This window comes from Rattus norvegicus, chromosome 16, assembly GCF_036323735.1.
Source record: "Rattus norvegicus strain BN/NHsdMcwi chromosome 16, GRCr8, whole genome shotgun sequence".
In the NCBI taxonomy this organism is placed as follows: domain Eukaryota; kingdom Metazoa; phylum Chordata; class Mammalia; order Rodentia; family Muridae; genus Rattus; species Rattus norvegicus.
Window position 1 is genome coordinate 83,083,133 of NC_086034.1, and position 20,132 is coordinate 83,103,264.

The window sequence follows — 20,132 nt, forward strand, 5'->3', positions numbered from 1 at the left end:
TAGTTCCCAAGGTAGGTTTCCATGCCAGAAACACACATCATAACTCCATGGTGACCCAGACCAGCTGCCCCACACTCCCTTACACTTAAATCTACACATGAAAGACCACACAATAATCTTTGACCCAATTGATAAGATGTAATTGCACACCTAAACATACAAAGCCCAGTACCATCCATCCCTTGAGAACATTCATAACAACCTGTAAATACACAGAGCGGAATCTTAACGTCACCTGCCATGTTGTCTACCAGCTACTCTCCCTGTCCCTCCTGTCTCTTCCTCCTTTTCATTCCAGTCTCCTCCTTTCCTTCAAACTTTTCTCCCATCCATCTTTCCTTCTCGTCCAATGACAGGCCTGCTTCTATCTTGTACCTGCCTCACCTGTGACATCATCCCACACCTCTCCATCCCGATCCTTGAAGTGGATAGGGCCTTCCCTGAAGCCATTGCTTCCCTAGGTCCTTCCTACCCTCCATCTAGTCCCTGCCTTGGTTAGGCATGCATCAATGGACATGAGCCTTTTCTCCATTGTGAGCACCTCCAGACCTCTGTCATTCCCTGCCTCTCACCTGGGAGTCCCAGCCCACATCACAGGCTTTGCAGTAACTGCTTGAGTGCTAGGCAGTGCATCCCGTTCTCTTGACTCTCTGATCTCACCTCAACTCTCTCATCTCACATCTTGGATCTCATCTCCTCTGGACGGTGTGGCTGCCCTTGGCCATGTTCTCCAGCAGTGGACCCTTGTTCACTCTTTAATCATGCCCCACTTCTCACTCACAGTGGTATGAGTCCACAGCCACCAGTGTGACCAGTGTCTTCCTTCCCACCTCATCATGACTGCTCTCTGTGATGACCGGGCCCTCCCTCCCATCCCCCACCTCTGTATGCTTCAGTCAGGATGATCGTTCCACTCATCCCCTTTGAGTGTGGAGTCCACTCACCTAGCGTGCTGTTGGTCTGATTTCCTAGTGGACAGGGCTTTTAATCCTTTAAACTATTTGTTCATGCTTTCAGAAAATGTATGAGTGTTTTGCCTGCATGTATGTAGGTGCACCAAGTGTGTGCCTGGTGCCCCCAGAGGTCAGAAGAGGGCATTGATCTCCTGGGTCTATAGTTGTGGATGGTTGGGAGCTGTGGTTCTATGTGGTTCTATGGATCCGGGTCCTTTGCAAGAATTAGTGCTCTCAACCACTGAGCTCCCTCCCCAGCACCCATCCACTGTGCTTCCTCCCCAGCACTTTTTTTAAGATTTATGTGTGCCTGGGGGAGTTCATGTGGGCATGCTTGCAGGTGCTCTCCAAGACCAGGAGAGGGCGTTGGATCTCCTGGAACTGGAGCTGTACATCATGACCCACTAGACTTGGGTGCTGTGAACTGAACCCAGGTCCTCTACAAGAGCAAGAAGAGCTCTTAACTGCTGAGCCCTGTCTCTGGCCCTTCCAGGTTTTGTCTCTTCCTTTCCTTTCCTACATTCTCTTCACTTGTGTGGTAAACTCATTAGACATACGTATAAAGACATACAAGTGAAAAGCTACTGCGGCCTAGGATGGGCTCCATGGTAGAGCACATACGCTGGCTTCTATCCCAGCGCCATAAAATGAAACAGAGCCAACAGACCCGGGATGTAGCGGCGCACGTCTCAAACGTCACATCAGAACCTCCAGGTCATCCTCAGCTACAAGATGAGTTTGAAGCTACCCTGGGCTACACAAGACCCCCCCCCCCCCAACAAAACAAAATGCCACTCAGCATTAATCCTATTCTACAAAAACGAATCTCATCTAACTACACCAGTAGAATAAAACGGTGAGAATTTAGAGACTGTAGAGGTGACCCAGTGATTGAGGGCTCGATAGAGAACCCAGGTTTGGTTCCCAGTGTCTACACAGTGGCACATAAGCACCTTTAACTCAGATTCCAAAGGATCCAATGCCCTACTCCGGCCACTGTGGGCGCTGAGTGCACAGGATGCAGATGTGTGTATACAGGGGAAGTCATGCACAGAAATCTGGGGTAGAGAGATTGCTCAGTAAAGAAAATTGGCTGCTCTTCCAGAAGACCTAGGTTCTATCCTCAACACCCTCATGATAGCTTACGACCATCTGTCATTCCAGTCCTAGGGGGTCCCACTCCCATTCCCGACTTCCACAGGCTCTAGGCAAACACTTGGCACAGACATACGTGCATCCTGTATTAGCCAGAGTTTTCTCTAGGCTCTAGAACAATAGAATGGATAGAGTGATTTACAGGCTCTGGAGTCAAGCTCGTCCAACAGTAGATGTCTCCTTGACAGAAAGTTCAGGAACCCAGAATTGTTCAGTCCAGTAGGCTGGGCATTTCAGCTAGTCTGCACTGTCTGTTGGAATCCTGAAGGAGGCTTTAATCCCAGAGAAGGGAATGCCTCAGCCGCCGGATATACGAAGTTACGGTGAGAATGAGGGCAGGCAGGCAAAAAGCAAGGTTCCTTTCCCATGTCCTTTATTAGGCTGCTGTTGCTAGAAGGTGGTGCCCAGGTTTAGGGTGGGTCCTCCACTTCTAATGATCTGGATTTAACACGAGTCTTCCTACCTCAAACAATCCTATTTACCTAAAAGCCCCTTACGGATGTTTCCGGCTGCTTGGGTTTTTAGTTAATTGCAGGTGGAGGTGACAACCAAGAATAACTATCCCACAAGCAGAAAAGTACCTATACATATTTTTAAAGAAGTCCTACATTTTTGCATTTATTTTGTATATTTACATGGAGGTCAGAGGACAGCCTGCTGGAGTCAGTTCTCTTCTTTCATCGTGAGTTTCTGGGATTAAGTTCAGGTCATCAGAGTTGGTTCCAGGTGCCCTGATCCACTGAGTCATCTTGCTGGCGCCCTATTGGTATTTTAAAGTGAGAGACAACTCCTATCTTTTTTCTCTTTTGAGGACTGGCTGTAACTACAGGCCTTGATAGAAGCACACTGGCCAAGAGCGCTACCATCGAGATCCTCCTCAGTATCCCCGGCCCCCTTAATCTACTTTAGACAGTTTTACCGAGTGGCCTACTACAGAGTTCACAGATCCAGGGGAACCCTCATAAGAACTGCTCATCCTTAGGTGTTTCGTCTGCTGCTGCAATACAGCCTTTTGTCAGGCTGTGGGGCTGTGGGAAGGCCACCAGACTTCTGCTAACTTTGTGTCACAACTTCTCATTTTTCTTAGGTTTTCTAGGCAAAAGTCCCCTGAAATGCAAACTCCAGCCCTGACGCTCTCTGTGTGGGTGGCTTTCTGGCTGTTATTTTCTCTGTGCTGCTGTCCCACATCAACTGTTACCTCTGAGAGACACTCAACAAACGTTGGTGAGTGAGAGGCTGGGCAGAAGTGAGGAGTGGAAGGCCCTATCCCTGCTCCTGACTTGGTCAATGTCTTGCTTGACTTGTGATTGTGGTAGAGGAGAGGGATGGGCAGTCACATGAGGGTGACAGGGCTCATTCCTTGTCTGATTTGCTCGCTGTTAAAGCTGCTGAGCAGTCAGGAGGAAAGTAGTCTGCACACCCGACATCTTATTAAAGTAACTTAAAGGCCAATTAAACTAGTTTTATTCAAAGTAAGTCTACATTAAATTACAATATTAACAATCTGTAGACACAATGAACTTAAAATATAAGAAGTAGAAATAGAAATCTATTTGGTCTTTCAGAGACCACATCATAGAACTCATAAATGAAAATTTACAAATATAGAAATGATACTTAAAGAGTAAGGGTTTCAATATGGGGACCCAAAAAGATGTCATATCTTAAACATGCATGTTTCAAAAAGGGAGAATCCTTTAATAATTTAGCATAAAATTGAGTTATATAAACTTGGTATATTCCAGAAAATATTGCTTTAAACACTTATACATGATCAAAATTCCTTTGGTAGCTTTTAATCAAAATGAAACATGCTACTTTGTAAAATATAAAGTACTTTTAAATGTTGCAAAAGTGTCTGTCATCATCACCATGCCAACAGCACTATGGAGCCTTGTTCTCTCTGCTCAACCTCACGTGCACACACAGTATGTCACCAGGAACCAACAAGTCCTTTGCCTTTTGACAAACATATCGAAACTCCACAGAGTGCCAGGGCAGAGATCCAAGACGGTCTCTGTGCCAGACTACAAAACCAGGCCCAATTTTATTATGGTAATCACACAAACTGCAACTTCAACAGTCAAACAGCATCACCGCAAAGCCAAAACCAGACCTCCACACTCAACTGGCATGGAAACAAACATGAAACCCCCAAGCCCCTAAACAAACGACAAGCAGTCCTCTGGGTGAGCTGTATCTCATGACAGACATGATGTCCTCTTGGCACATCAGGGACCTCACTTAGAAACCTGATTTACAGAAGCCAAAGTTTCCAGCGTTCTGAAATACACTGCAAAGAGGCCAATGCTCAGGGTGAGAGAGCTGAGTGGCAGCCTGGACAGGCTCTTCCCAGTGCCTGGCAGCCCAGGGCGCTCTCTCTGAGTCTTCATCTGGGGACGAACACAGCATCTAGGGTATTTCCACTGTGCCCCACAATCACACATACAACAAAGCAGGCCCGTGGCCTTCTGCCAGAGGAACAAGAGCTTGTGAAGGAGCTTCTCAACGCAAAGTCAGAGTAACAGAAACGATAAAGAAGTAGAGGAAGGAAGGAGCGGGGAGGAAAGACGGTGTCACCGCAAAGTCCTTGCGCCCGGGAAGCATGAGCCAAGAGCCACATCCTCTGCTTCGAATCCCAGCGTCCAGAGTCGGGGCAGCTGCAGGAACCCGGAAACAGCACAGCAGCGTCATACTCTCAGGTGCTTCTAGTGTGTCTCACTGCGAGACGGCCATCGGCCGCTGCGTCACGCCACGTAGTGGTACTGATTTGGACTGTCTTTGTCTCGTTCCATATAGTCTCTGTCTATAAGTGACTCAATCCTCTTTTTCAAATCTCCAGGCTAGAAAAGAGAAACCAGACATGTTAGGATAGAAACACAGACCCAATATCCTGCACAGAATATGTCACAAAAATATGCAATGCTACAACAGATGTACACACACACACACACACACACACACTGATAACTACAAAATGATCATGTTAGCATATTCTGAACAAATGTTCTATTATTAAAATAAATATATGATTTTTCTCTATTGTCCAGGCTGAACTCACTTTGTAGCCCAGGTTGGATTCGAACTTGTAGTAATTCTCCTGTCTCAGCCTCCCCAAGGTAAAGGTTATAGATGTGCATCCTTTGTGAAGCACTTTTTCTATGTGCTCAAACCTATTCATTCCATACTTACCAGATGTGGTATCTACACAGGATAGCCACAGATTCTGAGTGTTCCTCTCAGTTACTGTAAAAGTCTATCTGTCATTTTCACTATGCAGGCCTCACCACAGAGCCTGTTCCCACTGCTTTAACTTGCCGTGTGGATAGAAAGCAGGTGGCCAGCCACACACACCTGGCCCTAAAGCAGGTAGCCAGCAACACACCTGGCCCTAAAGCGAGTGACCAGCCACACACACCTGGCCCTAAAGCAGGTGGCCAGCCACACACACTTGACCCTAAAGCAGGTGGCCAGCCACACACACCTGGCCCTAAAGCAGGTGGCCAGCCACACACACTTGACCCTAAAGCAGGTGGCCAGCCACACACACCTGGCCCTAAAGCAGGTGGCCAGCCACACACACCTGGCCCTAAAGCAGGTGACCAGCCACACACACTGGCCCTGCCTTTATTGTTTTCTTTTGTGAGACAGGGTCTATCTTTGTAACCCTAGCTATCTTGGAACTCACTATGTAGACCAGGCTGGACTCATCTCACAGAGGTTTGCCTGCCTCTACCTCCAAGTGCTGGAATTAAAGGCATGTACAACTATGCCCAGTCAAAGAACTCAGTCTCAGTGGATGACTAAACCAGGGCCAAGTCCACTGCCTTAGAATGTCTCTGCCCAAAAGGCACCTGCCTCCACTTGTGCTGCAGTAGGAAACACATCCAGCACTTGGGAGCAAGTGCCTTCTGTTGAGGGGAGCACCATTTTCCAACAGCAAACCCTTCTCTTCAGTGGCAGGCCATGCATCTTACAAGCCATGGCTGACCATACAATTAGCTATAAAAGCACAGGACCTAGAACTTTGCCCACCTCTACACTATACTCTCTGCTTAATTACTAGGTTGCTACGTTTGCAAACCGACAAACAGATGCCCTTACTTGGGACAGGAAACAACACAGTATAACATGGGCTATGCACCCATCATCATGGAGGGCAGGACCAGGCACTAGCTTCACCTATGCCTGGGTACTGACTGATCAGTCTGTCTCATTGTGGCTCCTGAGGTACTGATAATGCATTTTATGGGGTATTTCTGCAACGCTCCCCTAGCTCATCTTTTACTTTGCAGGCTACAGAACCCTTAGCACTTAGTTCTAGAGCTAAAAGAAGGAGGGACAAGCTGAGGCTGACTCACATCTCCAAAGCAGGAAATGCGACTATATAGCTTGTGAACTCAACACCACTGCCTGCCACGGGGGCCTGGGAAGTGGCTTTAGGTGTTACGGTGAGGGAAGACCATCTGACATCTTGTGGCCGTGGCCTCTGCTCCCTCCTGAAAACACAGCATGTAACATGCTTGGAGGAGCCGTGAGTCTCTGGATCTGTACAAGCCATTGGCATCGTATGTGTGGGCCTCTGCTCACGCAGGCCCTGTGTTACCATTACAAGCTAGGACACGGAACACAGCACCTGACATCCAGCTGTGCCCACCGTACTCACCTTTACTGGAAATTTCAGCTGATTGTATAATTCAGAAACTAGAAGATTATGACCAAGTGTCTTCCTCATTTTCATTATTCTGACTATAGCAGCGTCGATCTGGTACTGTCTGTCCTGGAACACTCTCTCTGTGGTGCTAACCTGTTCTTCAACCTGGACAAGAAGAAGGAAACGGCGGGGGTGTACAGAGGTTTCAGCATGGCTCTGCATTAACACACTTGGCTTGATGCAGACTGAGGCAGGCTTTGTTCTGCTGTGTTACACTGTAACTGTCCCGTGAATGCCCTTAACTTTTCACAGTGTACAACTCTCAACTAGCACTTGAAGAGTGATCTTAAAGGTTGTATTTTCTTATACGAATGCTGTGTCAAGGGCTTCCTAGCAGCATGGGATGGCTGTGAACCACCATGTGGATACTGGGAACCAAAGTCTTCTGAAAGAGCAGCCATTGCTATTAACTGGCCTCCTTAGACACATCATTGAGCATTTTGAGTTTATTTCCTGTGCAGCAGACTGAAAACCTCAGGACGAGTGACACAGTCACTGTCTGTGGGATGGGAGACCCGTGGCATCACTCTGTAATTAAACTTGTTCTCCCATCTATAGTTTTAAGAGCCCTTCTCTTACACAGACTGGAGCAAGCATTTCTAGGAATGAGAAGGCACTGAACCCGTGTGTGTCAGCTTTAGGTCAGAAGGGCTGACAGCTATGGTTGTAAGCTTGTCTAGCTTTGGAAAACTGAGAGCCGGCTCTGGAGTCTGTAGGGCCTGTGGTAGACCTCCTCCTTCCAAGGCTCAACAGAGAGCAGGCGTACCTCTGGAAATCCCACGTGCCAATTCTGTTTGGGCATTTGACATAGGAAGGTAGGATTTCAAACAGGTTTCTTGACTTTGACTTCTACTGATAACATAAAACCAATTAAAGATACATAAAATACACTCCAAAACTCTACATTTGACCTAGATTCAGACGTATGCTCTGACCTCTAATGGTCATGACAGTACCAGAACAGCTAAGGACTCTTTGGTGATACCATAGGAGTATGAGGAGAGGCTAGCTAGCACTTACGGTTTCCTTCATCTGGATTTGATTGATCTTTATTCTGAACAACTTGTGTTTGAAGTCTGCATTGAAGATGAACTTATCTCCGTCTTCCACCTCCTTCCCTTTGGGACTTTTAATCAGGACCCGGGCTTTACCACAGGCGAGAGACTGCAGTGTTCTTCGCAACTCACTGTCCTCTGAGAGAGGCAAAGGAGACGACGTCAGAGAACACACAAGAGACTCAGCCAGGAGAGAAACCGTGGATGTGCCACAGAGTCCATGCCTTCTCTTAAAATGCTTTTCCCCTAGCGCTGTGGATGGAACCCAGGGTCCTGTGCAGGCCAGGCAAGCAATCTGCTACGGAGCCATACTTCCAGCTCATACTCTCTTTTAAATCAACATGGTCGTTTTAAGTGCCAGGTGTGAGGGTGCACACCTTAATCCCAGCAATTGGAGGCAGAAGTAGGTAGATCTCTGAGTTCTAGGATAGCCAAGGTGACACAGCTTCTAAAGCAAACGAACGAACAAACAAACGAAGGTACATCATAAGGAGTCTTCCTTCCTACCTATGCCGGTGGCCATTTTGATTTCTTCGAAGCTGAACCCGTCGCCCTCGTTGAACATGAGCAGCACGAGCGTCTGGAACAGGGACACCTGGAACTCCTTCTTCCCCTTTAAGAGAACGGAGACAGCACAGAAGCTGAGCGTCTTCACGGTACAAGTCACAACAGGATGCTTTTGTGTGCATGGTTTTGTAGGGGATTCAGAACTAACTAATCACCACCACGTGAAGAGAAATTACGCTATTGATAAAAGAATGAGATGATTACTGGTATTATGTGTAAAGCCCTGTCTTGGAGCTGGACGTGGTAACACAGGCCTGTAAGTGAGCAGCGGGAGGCTGAGGCCGGGGATGCAGGCTCTGAGTCCCATCGGCTCCTTGCACATTACCATTGCTTCCCAGATGTCAGGCCTGTCTGTTTGTTGCAGCTACTGTTTTTAAGACAATGGCTTGCTGTAGAATCCCAGGGTGGCCTTGAACTTTCTATCCTTCCCCCTGTTTCTGGAGTGCTGGGCTCAAGAACATGCACCATCACACAGGGCTTTCTGAGGCTCTGGGTGGCAACCCTAGAGGCTTAGGAGGAGCACAGGGAGTCTGTGTGAGAGCATGGGAAAGGAAGGCCTCAGTGCTCCCAATGCTTTGTTCACACGAAGAACAAGTGTACAGTGTGCTCTGAGGGCAGACTCTGCCAGGGATGTTCCATGGTCCCCTTTTCTTATCTAGAATGTCCCAGTGCACAGTTAGTACCACGAGACCTAGCAGTTCTGTAAGGAGAAGGCAAAGGATAGGAAGGGGATTTGGGAGAGCAGCAGTGTCAGGTGCCTCCTGCTGGACCCTGGTCCTATTTCATGTATTTCAGGGGCTGTCTGCTGTCTGCAGAGGTCAGCTCCTAACTACAGCCAGATACACACAAGTGGCACAACTCAACCTTGCAGAAGAATGTATGTGGTGCCTACAGAGTAATACAATGTATGGGTGAATGTATTATAATGGCTCATACGTAATTTATATACTAAACACAGATGTGAACATGAGGCCTCCCCACACATTGCTTGGTAACATGCTTCCTTCGTGTCTTTGTGCAGCCTGTGTCTGATGCAGCAGCTCTGTGGTGAGCAGCAGCTCTGTGGTGAGCACTGAGACCCGAGAATCTTAGACAATGTCTTAGTAAGGACTCCTGCCCATCTCTAACTGAAGTGGCTTTAAAAGAGAGCATGTGGAGATCTTAAAAGATTCTCCTCTTGGTTTCTGGACACATGACAAAACTTGTTCTTTGGCTTGGCACTTTACAACAGAGGGAAGATAAAACAGTTAACAGAAAGAAGTGTGGGGGGCGGGGAGCTGCAACAGCTCAGCAGGGGAGCTGCTGCTCTTGTGGGACCAGCACCTGCCTCGGTCTGTATCGCACTGTCTGCGGTTAGTTCCAGGGTGCTTGGCCTGCACAGTCAAACTTCCATAAGCCACTCTCGATGATACTACACAGCTCAAGTCCCTGGGAGCTGCGCTTGCTGGTCCTCTCCAGTATCCGTCAGCATCTTGGTCCCAGCCACACTTCACTGTGTTCTGTTCAGCCGAGAGCTAGAGTATCCTTTCATCACGCCGGGCTTCAGGCTGGCTTTTATGGTTGCCTCTCATGCCTACTGCTCTCTTAACAACTGCATGGGTGGTGTGTAAGTGGGCGCTGCTGTGCATGCACAGAGGCCAGAGCAGGATGCTCGGTATCTTATTCTGTTGCTTTCTGTCTTTTTCTCTCAAGATAGTCTCTCACTGTTTTTCACTGAGGCTGGGAAAGTCCCATGATCACCCCATGACTTTGCACCCCAACTGCACAGGTTAGATGTGAGCACAGCCATGCCTGACTACTGCCACACTTTTAAGTAATAGTATTTATTTGTTCATTTATATGTGCAGGTTTTATGGGGGTCAGAGGACACCTGGGGGTTGTTTCCCTCCTCCTACCATGTGGGTCTTGGGGAATCAGACGCTGGCTGTCAGGCTTGGCACCCGGTGACTTTACCAGCTGAGGCATCTTGCAGACACCCACACCTGGCTTCCCGTGGGTGTCGAGGATGTGAGCTCAGGCCTTCGTGGTTGTGCAGCAAGGATGTTCCATCTACTGATTCGTTCCCCAACCCTGACAAATAATGTGCTATTAATTTACTTTTGACTTTTGTTAAGTAGAATATTAACCCTTTGTTATTTTAATTGACCAAGAAAAGCTACTGCTCAATCAGATTGAAAAAAATCTTGCCTTTCATTGCTATGGAGGGTCAATGACAATCTGAAAATCTCCTAACATCCTGTCAGAAAGGAAGAAACAGGAGCACTGGACCAAGACCTGACCTCCTTAAAGTCCGCCTTCAACACAGCGTGTCCCAGCGTCGTCTGCCACTGCAGCTTCCGGCCACTGTGCTTGCCCAGGTAGAACGTCTTGAATACTTCCTGAAGTCTGACCATCTGCCAAGCAGGAGAAAGATGGGAGACACTTAGTACACACTGACAGTGACAGAGCTCTCTTTTTTTGTTTCTTTATGGCCTTGGCTGTCCTAGGACTCTGTGGACCAGGCTGGCCCCCAACTCACAGAGATCCAGGGTACTGGGATTGGAGGTGTGAGACACCATCACGCGGGCCTGACAGAGCTCTTACAGCCAGCACAGCTGAGCTGAAAACGCAGCTTCGGGTTCTGAGTTACTTCCCAGGTTGTACTAACTGTGCTAATACCCATGGGCCTCAGACCTCAGCTTCCTGTGACCTCTGCCTGGGGTCTGTTTTTGTGCTTGACACTCAGGCTCTACCCACTCCCAGCGGCACATGTGGCCTCGGTGCCTGTGGCCCAGAGCTTTTCCTCTCCCTCTGACTAGGCTGCTGGCACACATTGTCACAGTTCATACTGACATGGCCTGTGGGGGATTGTGCTCTAGGCTTCACTGCCAGCTGATGGGCTTTGGAAACAAGTGAGCCAAAGGGGGTCTGACCTCATCAAGGAACTAATCTGCCCATCACTTGTGGAAACTCAGAATGGGATAGGCCTGTTGAGGAGAAGGTCGTGGGGTGTGCCTCTGAAAGCATGTCCTGTCCCTGGTCTGGCTGGGCCCGAGATGAGCAGCCTTAGTGCTCTTGTCTCAAAGCGGGAGTCCAGCTGACCCAGGCTACAAACTCTGAGACTGTGAACCGAAGTGTCTTTCACATACTGCCAGTGACAGAAGGCTAACCTGGGACACGCACAGATGCATGCAGAGCACACGCTGAATGACTTCAAAGGGCACCAAAGAGCTGAGTGTGGGTTTGTGGTCACCAGTGGCTTGGCTGGCAATCTCTCCTGAACCCTTTCTCTCCTTGATCCCTTACCACGGGCAGGCAGCCTTTAGACCTCGGCCTTCCCAGACTAGAGAACTAATTTATCAGTCTCAGGAATCCTGTTGCAGCAACAGAAAACAAACTAAGACAGATGCTTTCAAGAAAGTAAAAGATAGCAGCTCACAGAGAAAGTATCTGCAGATCACATACGTACTCTGATAAGAGTCAAGAGTCCGGAACATGTGAAGACCACTTAAAACAACAAGACAACGCAGAAAAGGGATTTAACAAGATAGCTTGGCTAACACACACATGAAAAGATGCCTAAGAGGGCTAGAGCTGGAGAGATGGCTCAGAGGTTAAGGGTACTGACTGCTCTTCTAGAAGTCCTGAGTTCAACTCCCAGCAACCACATGGTGGCTCACAACCATCTGTAATGAGATCTGATGCTCTCTACTGCTGTGTCTGAAGACAAGAGTAGTAATATATATTAAAAAAATAAATACTTTAAAAAAATTAGATGCTTGGCATCATCCCCAGGAAATAGTGACTACACCCAGGTGGGCACCAACTCTTTCCTACTACAGGGAGGGCAAGAAAGGAGTGTGAAAGCCAAGCTCCTCACTGCTCAGCTCGGTTAAAAACAGAACAACTCAGGCTGCTTCAGCTATTTGTCCTGAAGTGACCACGGCATTCACACCCATCTTCACAGACACATCATGACAGTCCAAGGCCCGTCATTCAGTGTCTGCACACAGAGCCTAAAGAGGGACAAAGCAGCAACACACACTGGAGCAAGAGGGAACCCGTCAATGTGCACATCATGTGTGAGCCCCAAACACAGGACATCAAGGACAAGACATACAGAAAGCAGGCAGTGGCTGCTGCCCAAGGGGAAGAGACAGGGTCAGGCCACCTGAGGGGATAGGGCTTCCATCTAGAAGATGGAAAATTCTATGTGAAGGTGTATTTTGTCACAGTTGAAAAAAATGCAGTGTTAGGTAAGGCTCTAACAAACCAAAAATGTCCTCACAGACAATGAGGATATGAAAAAGGCCCAGGGATGAGCTGCAAGTTCTGGACATGGTGGGCATCAGATAAGCAACATGTGTCCAGTGACAGACCTGGAGACAGACATATCAAGTGGAGAAGAGACTTCTTCCCTAGAGCAGATGTTAGCTTCTAAACAGATGGAATTGGACAGCCAACCCCATTCATCCCAGTAAGGTCAATTCAGACAGGGACTGTTACACACTGGCGGGTGGCACAGTCCTGAGCAGCTCCTGTGGAACAGGGACCCAGGGGCTGAGAGGAGGCCCTGCCTGTGCCCTGGGTACTGGGTAGGTACCACAGTAGCAAGTCAGTGGTCACTGCTATGGCAACTACCCAAGAACAACTGGAGCAGGAGTGCACTTTGGGTGGGTGTCAGTCTAGAGCTGGGTGCTGTCGTCACTTAGGCCCATGGCAAGGTAGGAGGGCCCTGGAGGGAGGGTGTGGCAGAGGGAGGCAGTGTCACTCCCTTCCCAGTGGCCAGGAGATAGAAGAAGTGAAGCAAAGGGAGCAGAGCCAGGGAACAGAGGCTACACCTCCAACCACACCGACTCCTGAGTTCCGAAACCTTCTTACAGTCATCACCCTCTGAGTCCATCCACCGAATAACGGAGGTCGGAATCTCCTGATACAATCCACTCTAGAGATGTCCTCACAGACACAGGCTGAGGCACGCTTCGCTAACCTATGTTAGTCCTCAATCCAGTCATGCCGTCAGCTCAGATTAACTGTGGCAGCCATCAAGAGATACTTCAGACAGTTAGCAAAGCATGGATGAAGGACTTACATCAGTGAGCAGGTCCTGATCTGAGGTGCTTGGGGTAATCCCAGGAGGCCTGCACTGAGACTATGAGGGCAAGGGTAGCACACAGTTCACAGAACAGGAAGGAGATACCATTTCCACAGCCAGTGTCAAACACAGGCATTCTAGGAACTACTCTGCTGCACACTTTGGACACACTTGGACATTTTAGAACAAGTGAGAACAGCACAGGGTCCTGAGGCAGAGATGCTTACTGGGTAGAGATGCTTCTCAGAGGGCAGGACCAAGCACAGCTACCAGGACAGAGGCAACATGGCACAAACCTACCTGAAACAAAATAAGCCTGACCCCAGGCCTATGGTGAACGGCAGGTACAGGCAGAACTCAGGGGAAGGGAGGAATGGGTGTAGTCAGGTTCAGCAAGTGGAAGATGGGGGCACAGGACACCACGTCCGGCCAAGGGAAAGCAGACAAGCAAGCTGCCTGCTGAGCTGCTGTGCTGTGAGGACAGTTAGCACAGAGAGGGAGACAGACAGAGGGCTACAGAGAACACTGAGGACCAAAAAAGGAAACCGAGAGGACAGTCTTGGAACTGAACGAGTTCCACTGGGAGTGGTGACCCATCTCAGCAGGCCTGTTGGCCCAGCTTTACACTTGCTGCCTGCCCTGGTACCTGCAGTCCCTGAGCCTCTCCTCTGGGACGGCCCTCAGCCTCTATGATGAGGACAGTCCCTCGACCAGGAAGCCTATGCTGCTCCTCTGTCTCCCAGCATCACTGAGGTTTGGGCATTCGGGTTTTAGTCTCACTCAGCCCACAGCCCCATGTCTCACTTCACGCTCTCCATAATACTCTGAATCAGTCAGAACATAAGTCCCTAAACACCACGACCAAGACTCATCATTGTCACATGCTGGGAAGCAAGGCTCAGCCAGGCAAGCTGCCATTCCCATAGTGTCCCTGCTGGAGAGCAAGAGGACCCGGGCTACAGGGAAGGTGCCTCTGACTACGACTGAAGAGGCCATTTTCTTTCTTTTTTCTTTTTTTTTTTTTGGTTCTTTTTTTCGGAGCTGGGGACCGAACCCAGGGCCTTGCGCTTCCTAGGCAAGCGCTCTACCACTGAGCTAAATCCCCAACCCCAAGAGGCCATTTTCAAACACCACTTTCCAGGGGCCACGGAGCATGGAGAGGGTGCCTTGGGAAACTTCCTCCCACCACTAAGGTAAGAGGTCTGGACTAAGTGGGCTTGTCCAGCAGCTAACCACTCACCTCTGGAGGGAGGTGCACTTCCATGGGTGTGTATGTAGGCCAGTAGCCCATGGTGAGGATGTTCACCGTGAGGTCGATGGGGCCTGGTGCACTTTGGTTCTGCATATGCTAAAAACAAAGACAGCCAAGACAAACAAGTTCACAAACCCGCAGTGCATTGAAGAAGAAATAAATGGTACATGCATGTATGTAATAGTGTGTTCTCTCTCTCTCCCCTCTTTCCCTCTCTCCCCCTCTGTCTCTCATTTCATTTCTTTGGGGGTGGGGAGACAAGGTCTATGTATCTCTGGCTGCCCTGGAACTTGCTATGTAAAAAGCAGGCTGGCTTTAAACTAAGAGATCCATCTGTCTCTGCCCCCCAAGCCCTGGGATTAAACACATGCACCACCATGCCCAGCTTGGAAATCATGTAATTTTTACAACACAGTCTCACATGTGCATCTACTTCAGTCTTCTGAACATGCACCAGGGTGGTCGAGGAACGCCTCTCTTTACTCAGTCTATGCTACAAATGTGACAGGCTCTTAAACCCACTGAGCCACTTTTACTGAGAAAACTCACCTGCTTGAAGTGAACCATGATGTCTTTGGACAGCTCCATGTCCTTGAACATGCCCTCCAGCTTGCTGGTAAAAGCTGCTCCACACTCTGCGCATGAGAGGGAGGGTGACACAGGGCCGGCATGACACAGGGCCGCCTGCCAGCCTGCCCGCCCGCCCATCCGCCGGCCCGCCCCAGCTCACCATGCTTCAGCTTGGACAGCATGGACTTCTCCGCGTCCACCGACGCGCTCTTCCCCACTAGCAGCCTTTTTGCTAAGTCTTTCTTATAAAATGCTTCAAAGACATCTTTACCTGTGCAAACAGGAAAACAAGACCTGAGATGCCTGGTTTGCATGCTATACTCCATGGTCAAAGGGCTCCTCGGTACTATTTCTGGGTTGGGGGACACTTTTCCCAGTGAGTGCAGGTCTGCACACTCATCCTCCTTCCTCACCGTGGATGAATCGGAACAGAATCATGATCTTGTCCAGGATCCTCTCCAGCTCCTCGTCTGTTGCTTCCTTGTTGCCTGCTCGTAACTTTGAATCCACGTGCTTGGCTAGGAGAGCAAGAGTTCCAATCAGAAAAGGGCTGCCGTGTCAAAGCAGAGAGACAGCTGGACACACAGGCCTTGGGTGCCGTCCCCAACACAGCAGCAAAGAAACACACACAGAAAACCCTCAAATCAATCTCCAGGAATCAGACAGACTTTAAAACAAGTTGTCTCGAAGTAATGAGAATGTATCTTCCAAACTTTAACAAATTCACAGATTGAAAAATTCTTTAAAAAAATGATCTCAATGAGTTTTTATTTTATTCTTTTTTGAAGTTTTTTTAAAGATTTATTTATTTTATTTATATGAGTACACTGTAGCTGTCTTCAGACACACCAGAAGAGGGCATCAGATCTCATTACAGATGGTTGTGAGCCACCATGTGGTTGCTGGGAATTGAACTCAGGACCTCTGGAAGAGCAGTCAGTGCTCTTAACCACTGAGCCATCACTCCAGCCCCTTTTATTTTATTCTTAAAGATTAATTTTTTTCATGTATACGGATTTATGTCTCAGCCAGTATCAGCAGAAGCCAGGAAAGGACACTGAAGCCTATGAAGCTCGGGTTACAAACAGCTGCCAGCTGAGATCTGAGCTCTGGACAAGCGACTGAAGCCCCCAACCCGTCCCTCCAGGCCCAGACTTGATTATCTATCTTATATGTGGGGTGTTTCGTGTCACGTGTGTCTGTGCACCAAGTCTATGTGCTTGATGACTCTGGAGGCCAGGAGAGGGGGTCAGACCTCAGAACGTGAGTGACACATGACTGTGACCCACACGTGGGTGTGGGAATTGAAGCTAGGTCTACAGGAAGAGCAGCAGTGAAGTAAACTGAGACATCTCTCCTGCTCCCCCAGCCCTGCGTGTGTTAAAAAGCAGGCTTTGTTTCTTTTCTAACCCTAGATTTCATACATGGGTTTTAGGACATGGCGCCACAAGCACCAGAACGCACACTTTTAAAATCTGCTGTCGGGGTTGGGGATTTGGCTCAGTGGTAGACTACTTGCCTAGCAAGCGCAAGGCCCTGGGTTCGGTCCCCAGCTCCAGAAAAAAAAAAAAAAATAAATAAAATAAAATCTGCTGTAAGACACTCAGCTGACTTTCTCAGAGAACTCCCCTTGAGGTCTCAGCATTCGGGGCCTCTTGCTTCTGCGGGGACAGAGTCAGCCTGGGTGTATATCAGGGCCAAGACCCCACGAGTCCTCTGACAGCAGAGCCTAGGGCTCTGGAAGCCCACGCTCCCCTGGGTTAGCCTCCACGGGAGTACTCAAGTCTGGCTAAATTGTCAATGGTTCCCTGGCTTTTTATTAGCTCTTAAAAAAAAAAAAAAGACAAATCTGTATATTCACGTCTGTATATTGTATGCAGCACACGTATGTAGATGGTTTTGTGTGGTTCACACTTGTGTCAGCATGGAGGCCAGGGTAGCTCCTGGGGCATTTTCTTGATCACTTCTCTACCTTATTTTTTGAGACACAGTTGGCCACTGAGGTTCTGGGATCTGTCTGTCTGTCCGTCCTCCCTCAGCACTGGGGCTACATGTCACTCTCTGTCCTAGGAATGCAGTGATACCTTACTAACCAGTGGGGGAATGAGTTTCAAGTATGACGAGAAGTAAGTACACATCCCGGCTGGAGCCAAGGCCTCCCTGAACCCCTGCTTGGGGTCCGCTCAGGACAAGGACCGACACTCATCTTTGTTTTTGTTTTTGTTTTTTTTTTTTTTTTGTCCGACACTCATCTTTAAAGGCAGTTCTAGAGCCCTTCATCCACCTGGCTTACCAACTCTCATCCTGTCTCTGAGGTGTTGTGAGCTTCTGGTATATTCTAAACAGCCTTGGAATCTCCTGAAGCACTCAATCTGGTTGGGAATTCGTTTTTACTTTCTTCTCCTCCCTCCCCCCCCTTTTTGAGTTTTTGTTTTGATAGGGTTTCATTATATGCCTTGGCTGGTCTAAAACTCATTATGTAGACCAGGCTGGACTCAAACTCATAGATATCCACCTTCCTCTGTGGGAACCAAAATGGTGTGTACCACCATGTCCAGCTTTCATTGTCCTTTCTTTTGGAGACAAGGTCCTATCATGTATGGTCTGGAACTTGCTATGTAGATAAGGCTAGCCTGTATTCACAGAGATCCACCTACTCTCCACCCACAGAGTGCTCAGTAAGACATGTGCTCACACCTAGCACTCTGTCTTATATTTACAGAGCACCTAAGAAGCCAGCATGTGGCCATGGGTAAAGGGGCCACCTGCCAAGCGGAGTTCAGGCCCTGACTGCAGGGTACAGAGCTCCTGGAAGCCCCAACTCCCCCTGAGCAGGACCGCTCATGGACAGTGTGATGCACTCCTTAACTGTAAGCAGGAGGTGCTGGGCTGCTGCCTTACCAATGAGCTCTGCCGGCTTGTTTGGTCTCTTGTTTATGAACGTCTCAAAGGACTCCTTCATCAGGTTGATGAAGCGCTCGTTCCTCTGGAAGCACACCTCCACCACGTGGTCCACTTTGTCCTTAAAGTCCAGCAGGTCTTGGACCATGTCTTTGTCTTTCTCAGGATTGATGACAATGGTTGTCCCAAAGGTCTACAGAAACAAGAAACAACCAAGTCGACACCAGGCTTAAGAAGCAAAGTGTGTCTTTTGCTGTCTCACAACATGGTGTCAGGCCTGGTTTTTTCCACTCTTGGCATGTGGCCATGACTGTGGCTATCGCCAGTATCTCCTTGAGCAGGTGATGCCTGGCATTCAGAGGTCCTGGATCAGCCCCAGGCATCGGACCTAAAAGATGCCGAATGGTACCATACTGGAAGTGAGGGGCACAATGACTGGATCACATAGGTAGGAATTGGGGCAATAAATCTCAAACTGGGCTTAGAAACCCAGTAGAAGGCAGACCAAACTGCTGGGCCAAAGTATGTAAAAGTTCCCAGGGAGCAGACATGCTGGTGAATGAATGTGTGCCTGGGTGAGCCTGTGCAAGAATGACAGGAAGCTCTAATCACTGCACTGCAGGTGGATACCTGCACGGCCGCCCTTACTGCTCCTGTCATCCAAGACAGCACTCCTGGGGTGATCTGAAGACTGGACAACAGATGACTCCTCACAGTAGCTGGCTGCCCCTGCTGGGGTGGAGTATGTCCCCAGTGGGAGGCACCCAGGGCCTGTGTGTACCTTGATGTACTCGCTCCAGTGCTGCAGCAGTGCGTGCTGGCCCCCTTTCACCCGGCTGAAGAGCTGGTACATCTGTGTGAGGTCGGGCACCCTGTTCTCATCCAGCAGCTGCTCAAGCCCTGTGGGATGCACGAGACAAGTCACAGCAGGAAGGGAGCCATCATGAGTGACATCAGGACAGTCCGCACACACAATAAGGATGCGGCTTGTAGACTTAAGAGCATATACCTGCTACGGAAGCACGCTCGTTTGATGCAGTGCCCACGTGGCTCCTATATGCGAGCCTCACTTCTCTAAGTGTACTGGGAAGGAGTGCACAGATTACTTCCCAGTTCACTGAAGCCCTTATTCACAAGAGTAACGAGTCAGGAATGTCTAGACAAGTGTTCTACTGTGAGAAATTCATGGTGCAAACTATTTCAGGTTTTGTCTATCAGTCAGAAAAACATTTGTTTCAGAGGCTGGCTAGATGGCTCGGCAGTTAAAAGCACTTGCTATTCTTGTACCTATGTTTGGTTTCTGGCACCCACATGGTGGCTCACAAGCATCTCTAACTCTAGTCTAGGAGATGTGGTGCTCTCTACCACTGTGGGCAGCACACACATGCAAAAATAAATCTAGGGGGTTGGGGATTTAGCTCAGTGGTAGAGCACTTGCCTAGCAAGCTCAAGGCCCTGGGTTCGGTCCCCAGCTCCAGGAAAAAAAAAAATAAAAAAAAAAAAAATAAAAAAAATAAATCTAAACTGCACTCATCCAACCTTGAAGTTTTTGAGTTGACTAATTTGATTCACATAATAAATTGTAAGGCAGATAAGCATTTATCCCATATTTCATTTATTCAATATGGCATTTTAGTACATTTTCAGTTATTTACGCTTTATAATTTTATCATTTCATGTTATGTGTTTTACCTGTATGTAAGTACATGCAAGATGTTTGTGCAGTGCCTACAGAGGCCAGAAGAGGGCATCAGAGAGACTAGCTGTAGACCTAGGCTCTCAAGCTACTTAGGCCACAGGTCTTCTCCCCACTGGGCACTGATTCCCACACAGGTGCTGGCTAGAGGTCTAGATGCCTGGTGTGTCGAAATTGCTTCTGAGCCAATGTGCA

At 48.6% G+C, this 20,132-nt stretch overlaps 1 protein-coding gene across 4 annotated transcripts in view; it reads right to left on the minus strand.

The window, feature by feature from the left end:
* Positions 1 to 3,555: 3,555 nt before the first annotated feature.
* Cul4a (cullin 4A) overlaps positions 3,556 to 20,132 on the minus strand; it is a 37,816-nt gene continuing 21,239 nt past the window's right edge. For 3 of the 4 annotated variants that reach the window (XM_063275575.1, XM_063275576.1, XM_063275577.1), the window contains 11 exons: positions 19,023 to 19,141; positions 18,242 to 18,434; positions 15,754 to 15,858; positions 15,501 to 15,611; positions 15,320 to 15,405; positions 14,759 to 14,866; positions 10,724 to 10,837; positions 8,385 to 8,490; positions 7,843 to 8,015; positions 6,775 to 6,927; positions 3,556 to 4,951 (listed from right to left, as the gene is read on the minus strand). In XM_063275575.1, coding sequence (XP_063131645.1) covers positions 4,856 to 4,951; positions 6,775 to 6,927; positions 7,843 to 8,015; positions 8,385 to 8,490; positions 10,724 to 10,837; positions 14,759 to 14,866; positions 15,320 to 15,405; positions 15,501 to 15,611; positions 15,754 to 15,858; positions 18,242 to 18,434; positions 19,023 to 19,141 — 1,364 coding nt within the window. In that variant the 3' untranslated portion in view covers positions 3,556 to 4,855. The remainder of the gene's footprint in view (positions 4,952 to 6,774; positions 6,928 to 7,842; positions 8,016 to 8,384; positions 8,491 to 10,723; positions 10,838 to 14,758; positions 14,867 to 15,319; positions 15,406 to 15,500; positions 15,612 to 15,753; positions 15,859 to 18,241; positions 18,435 to 19,022; positions 19,142 to 20,132) is intronic. The other variant, NM_001127301.1, reaches the window with a different exon arrangement.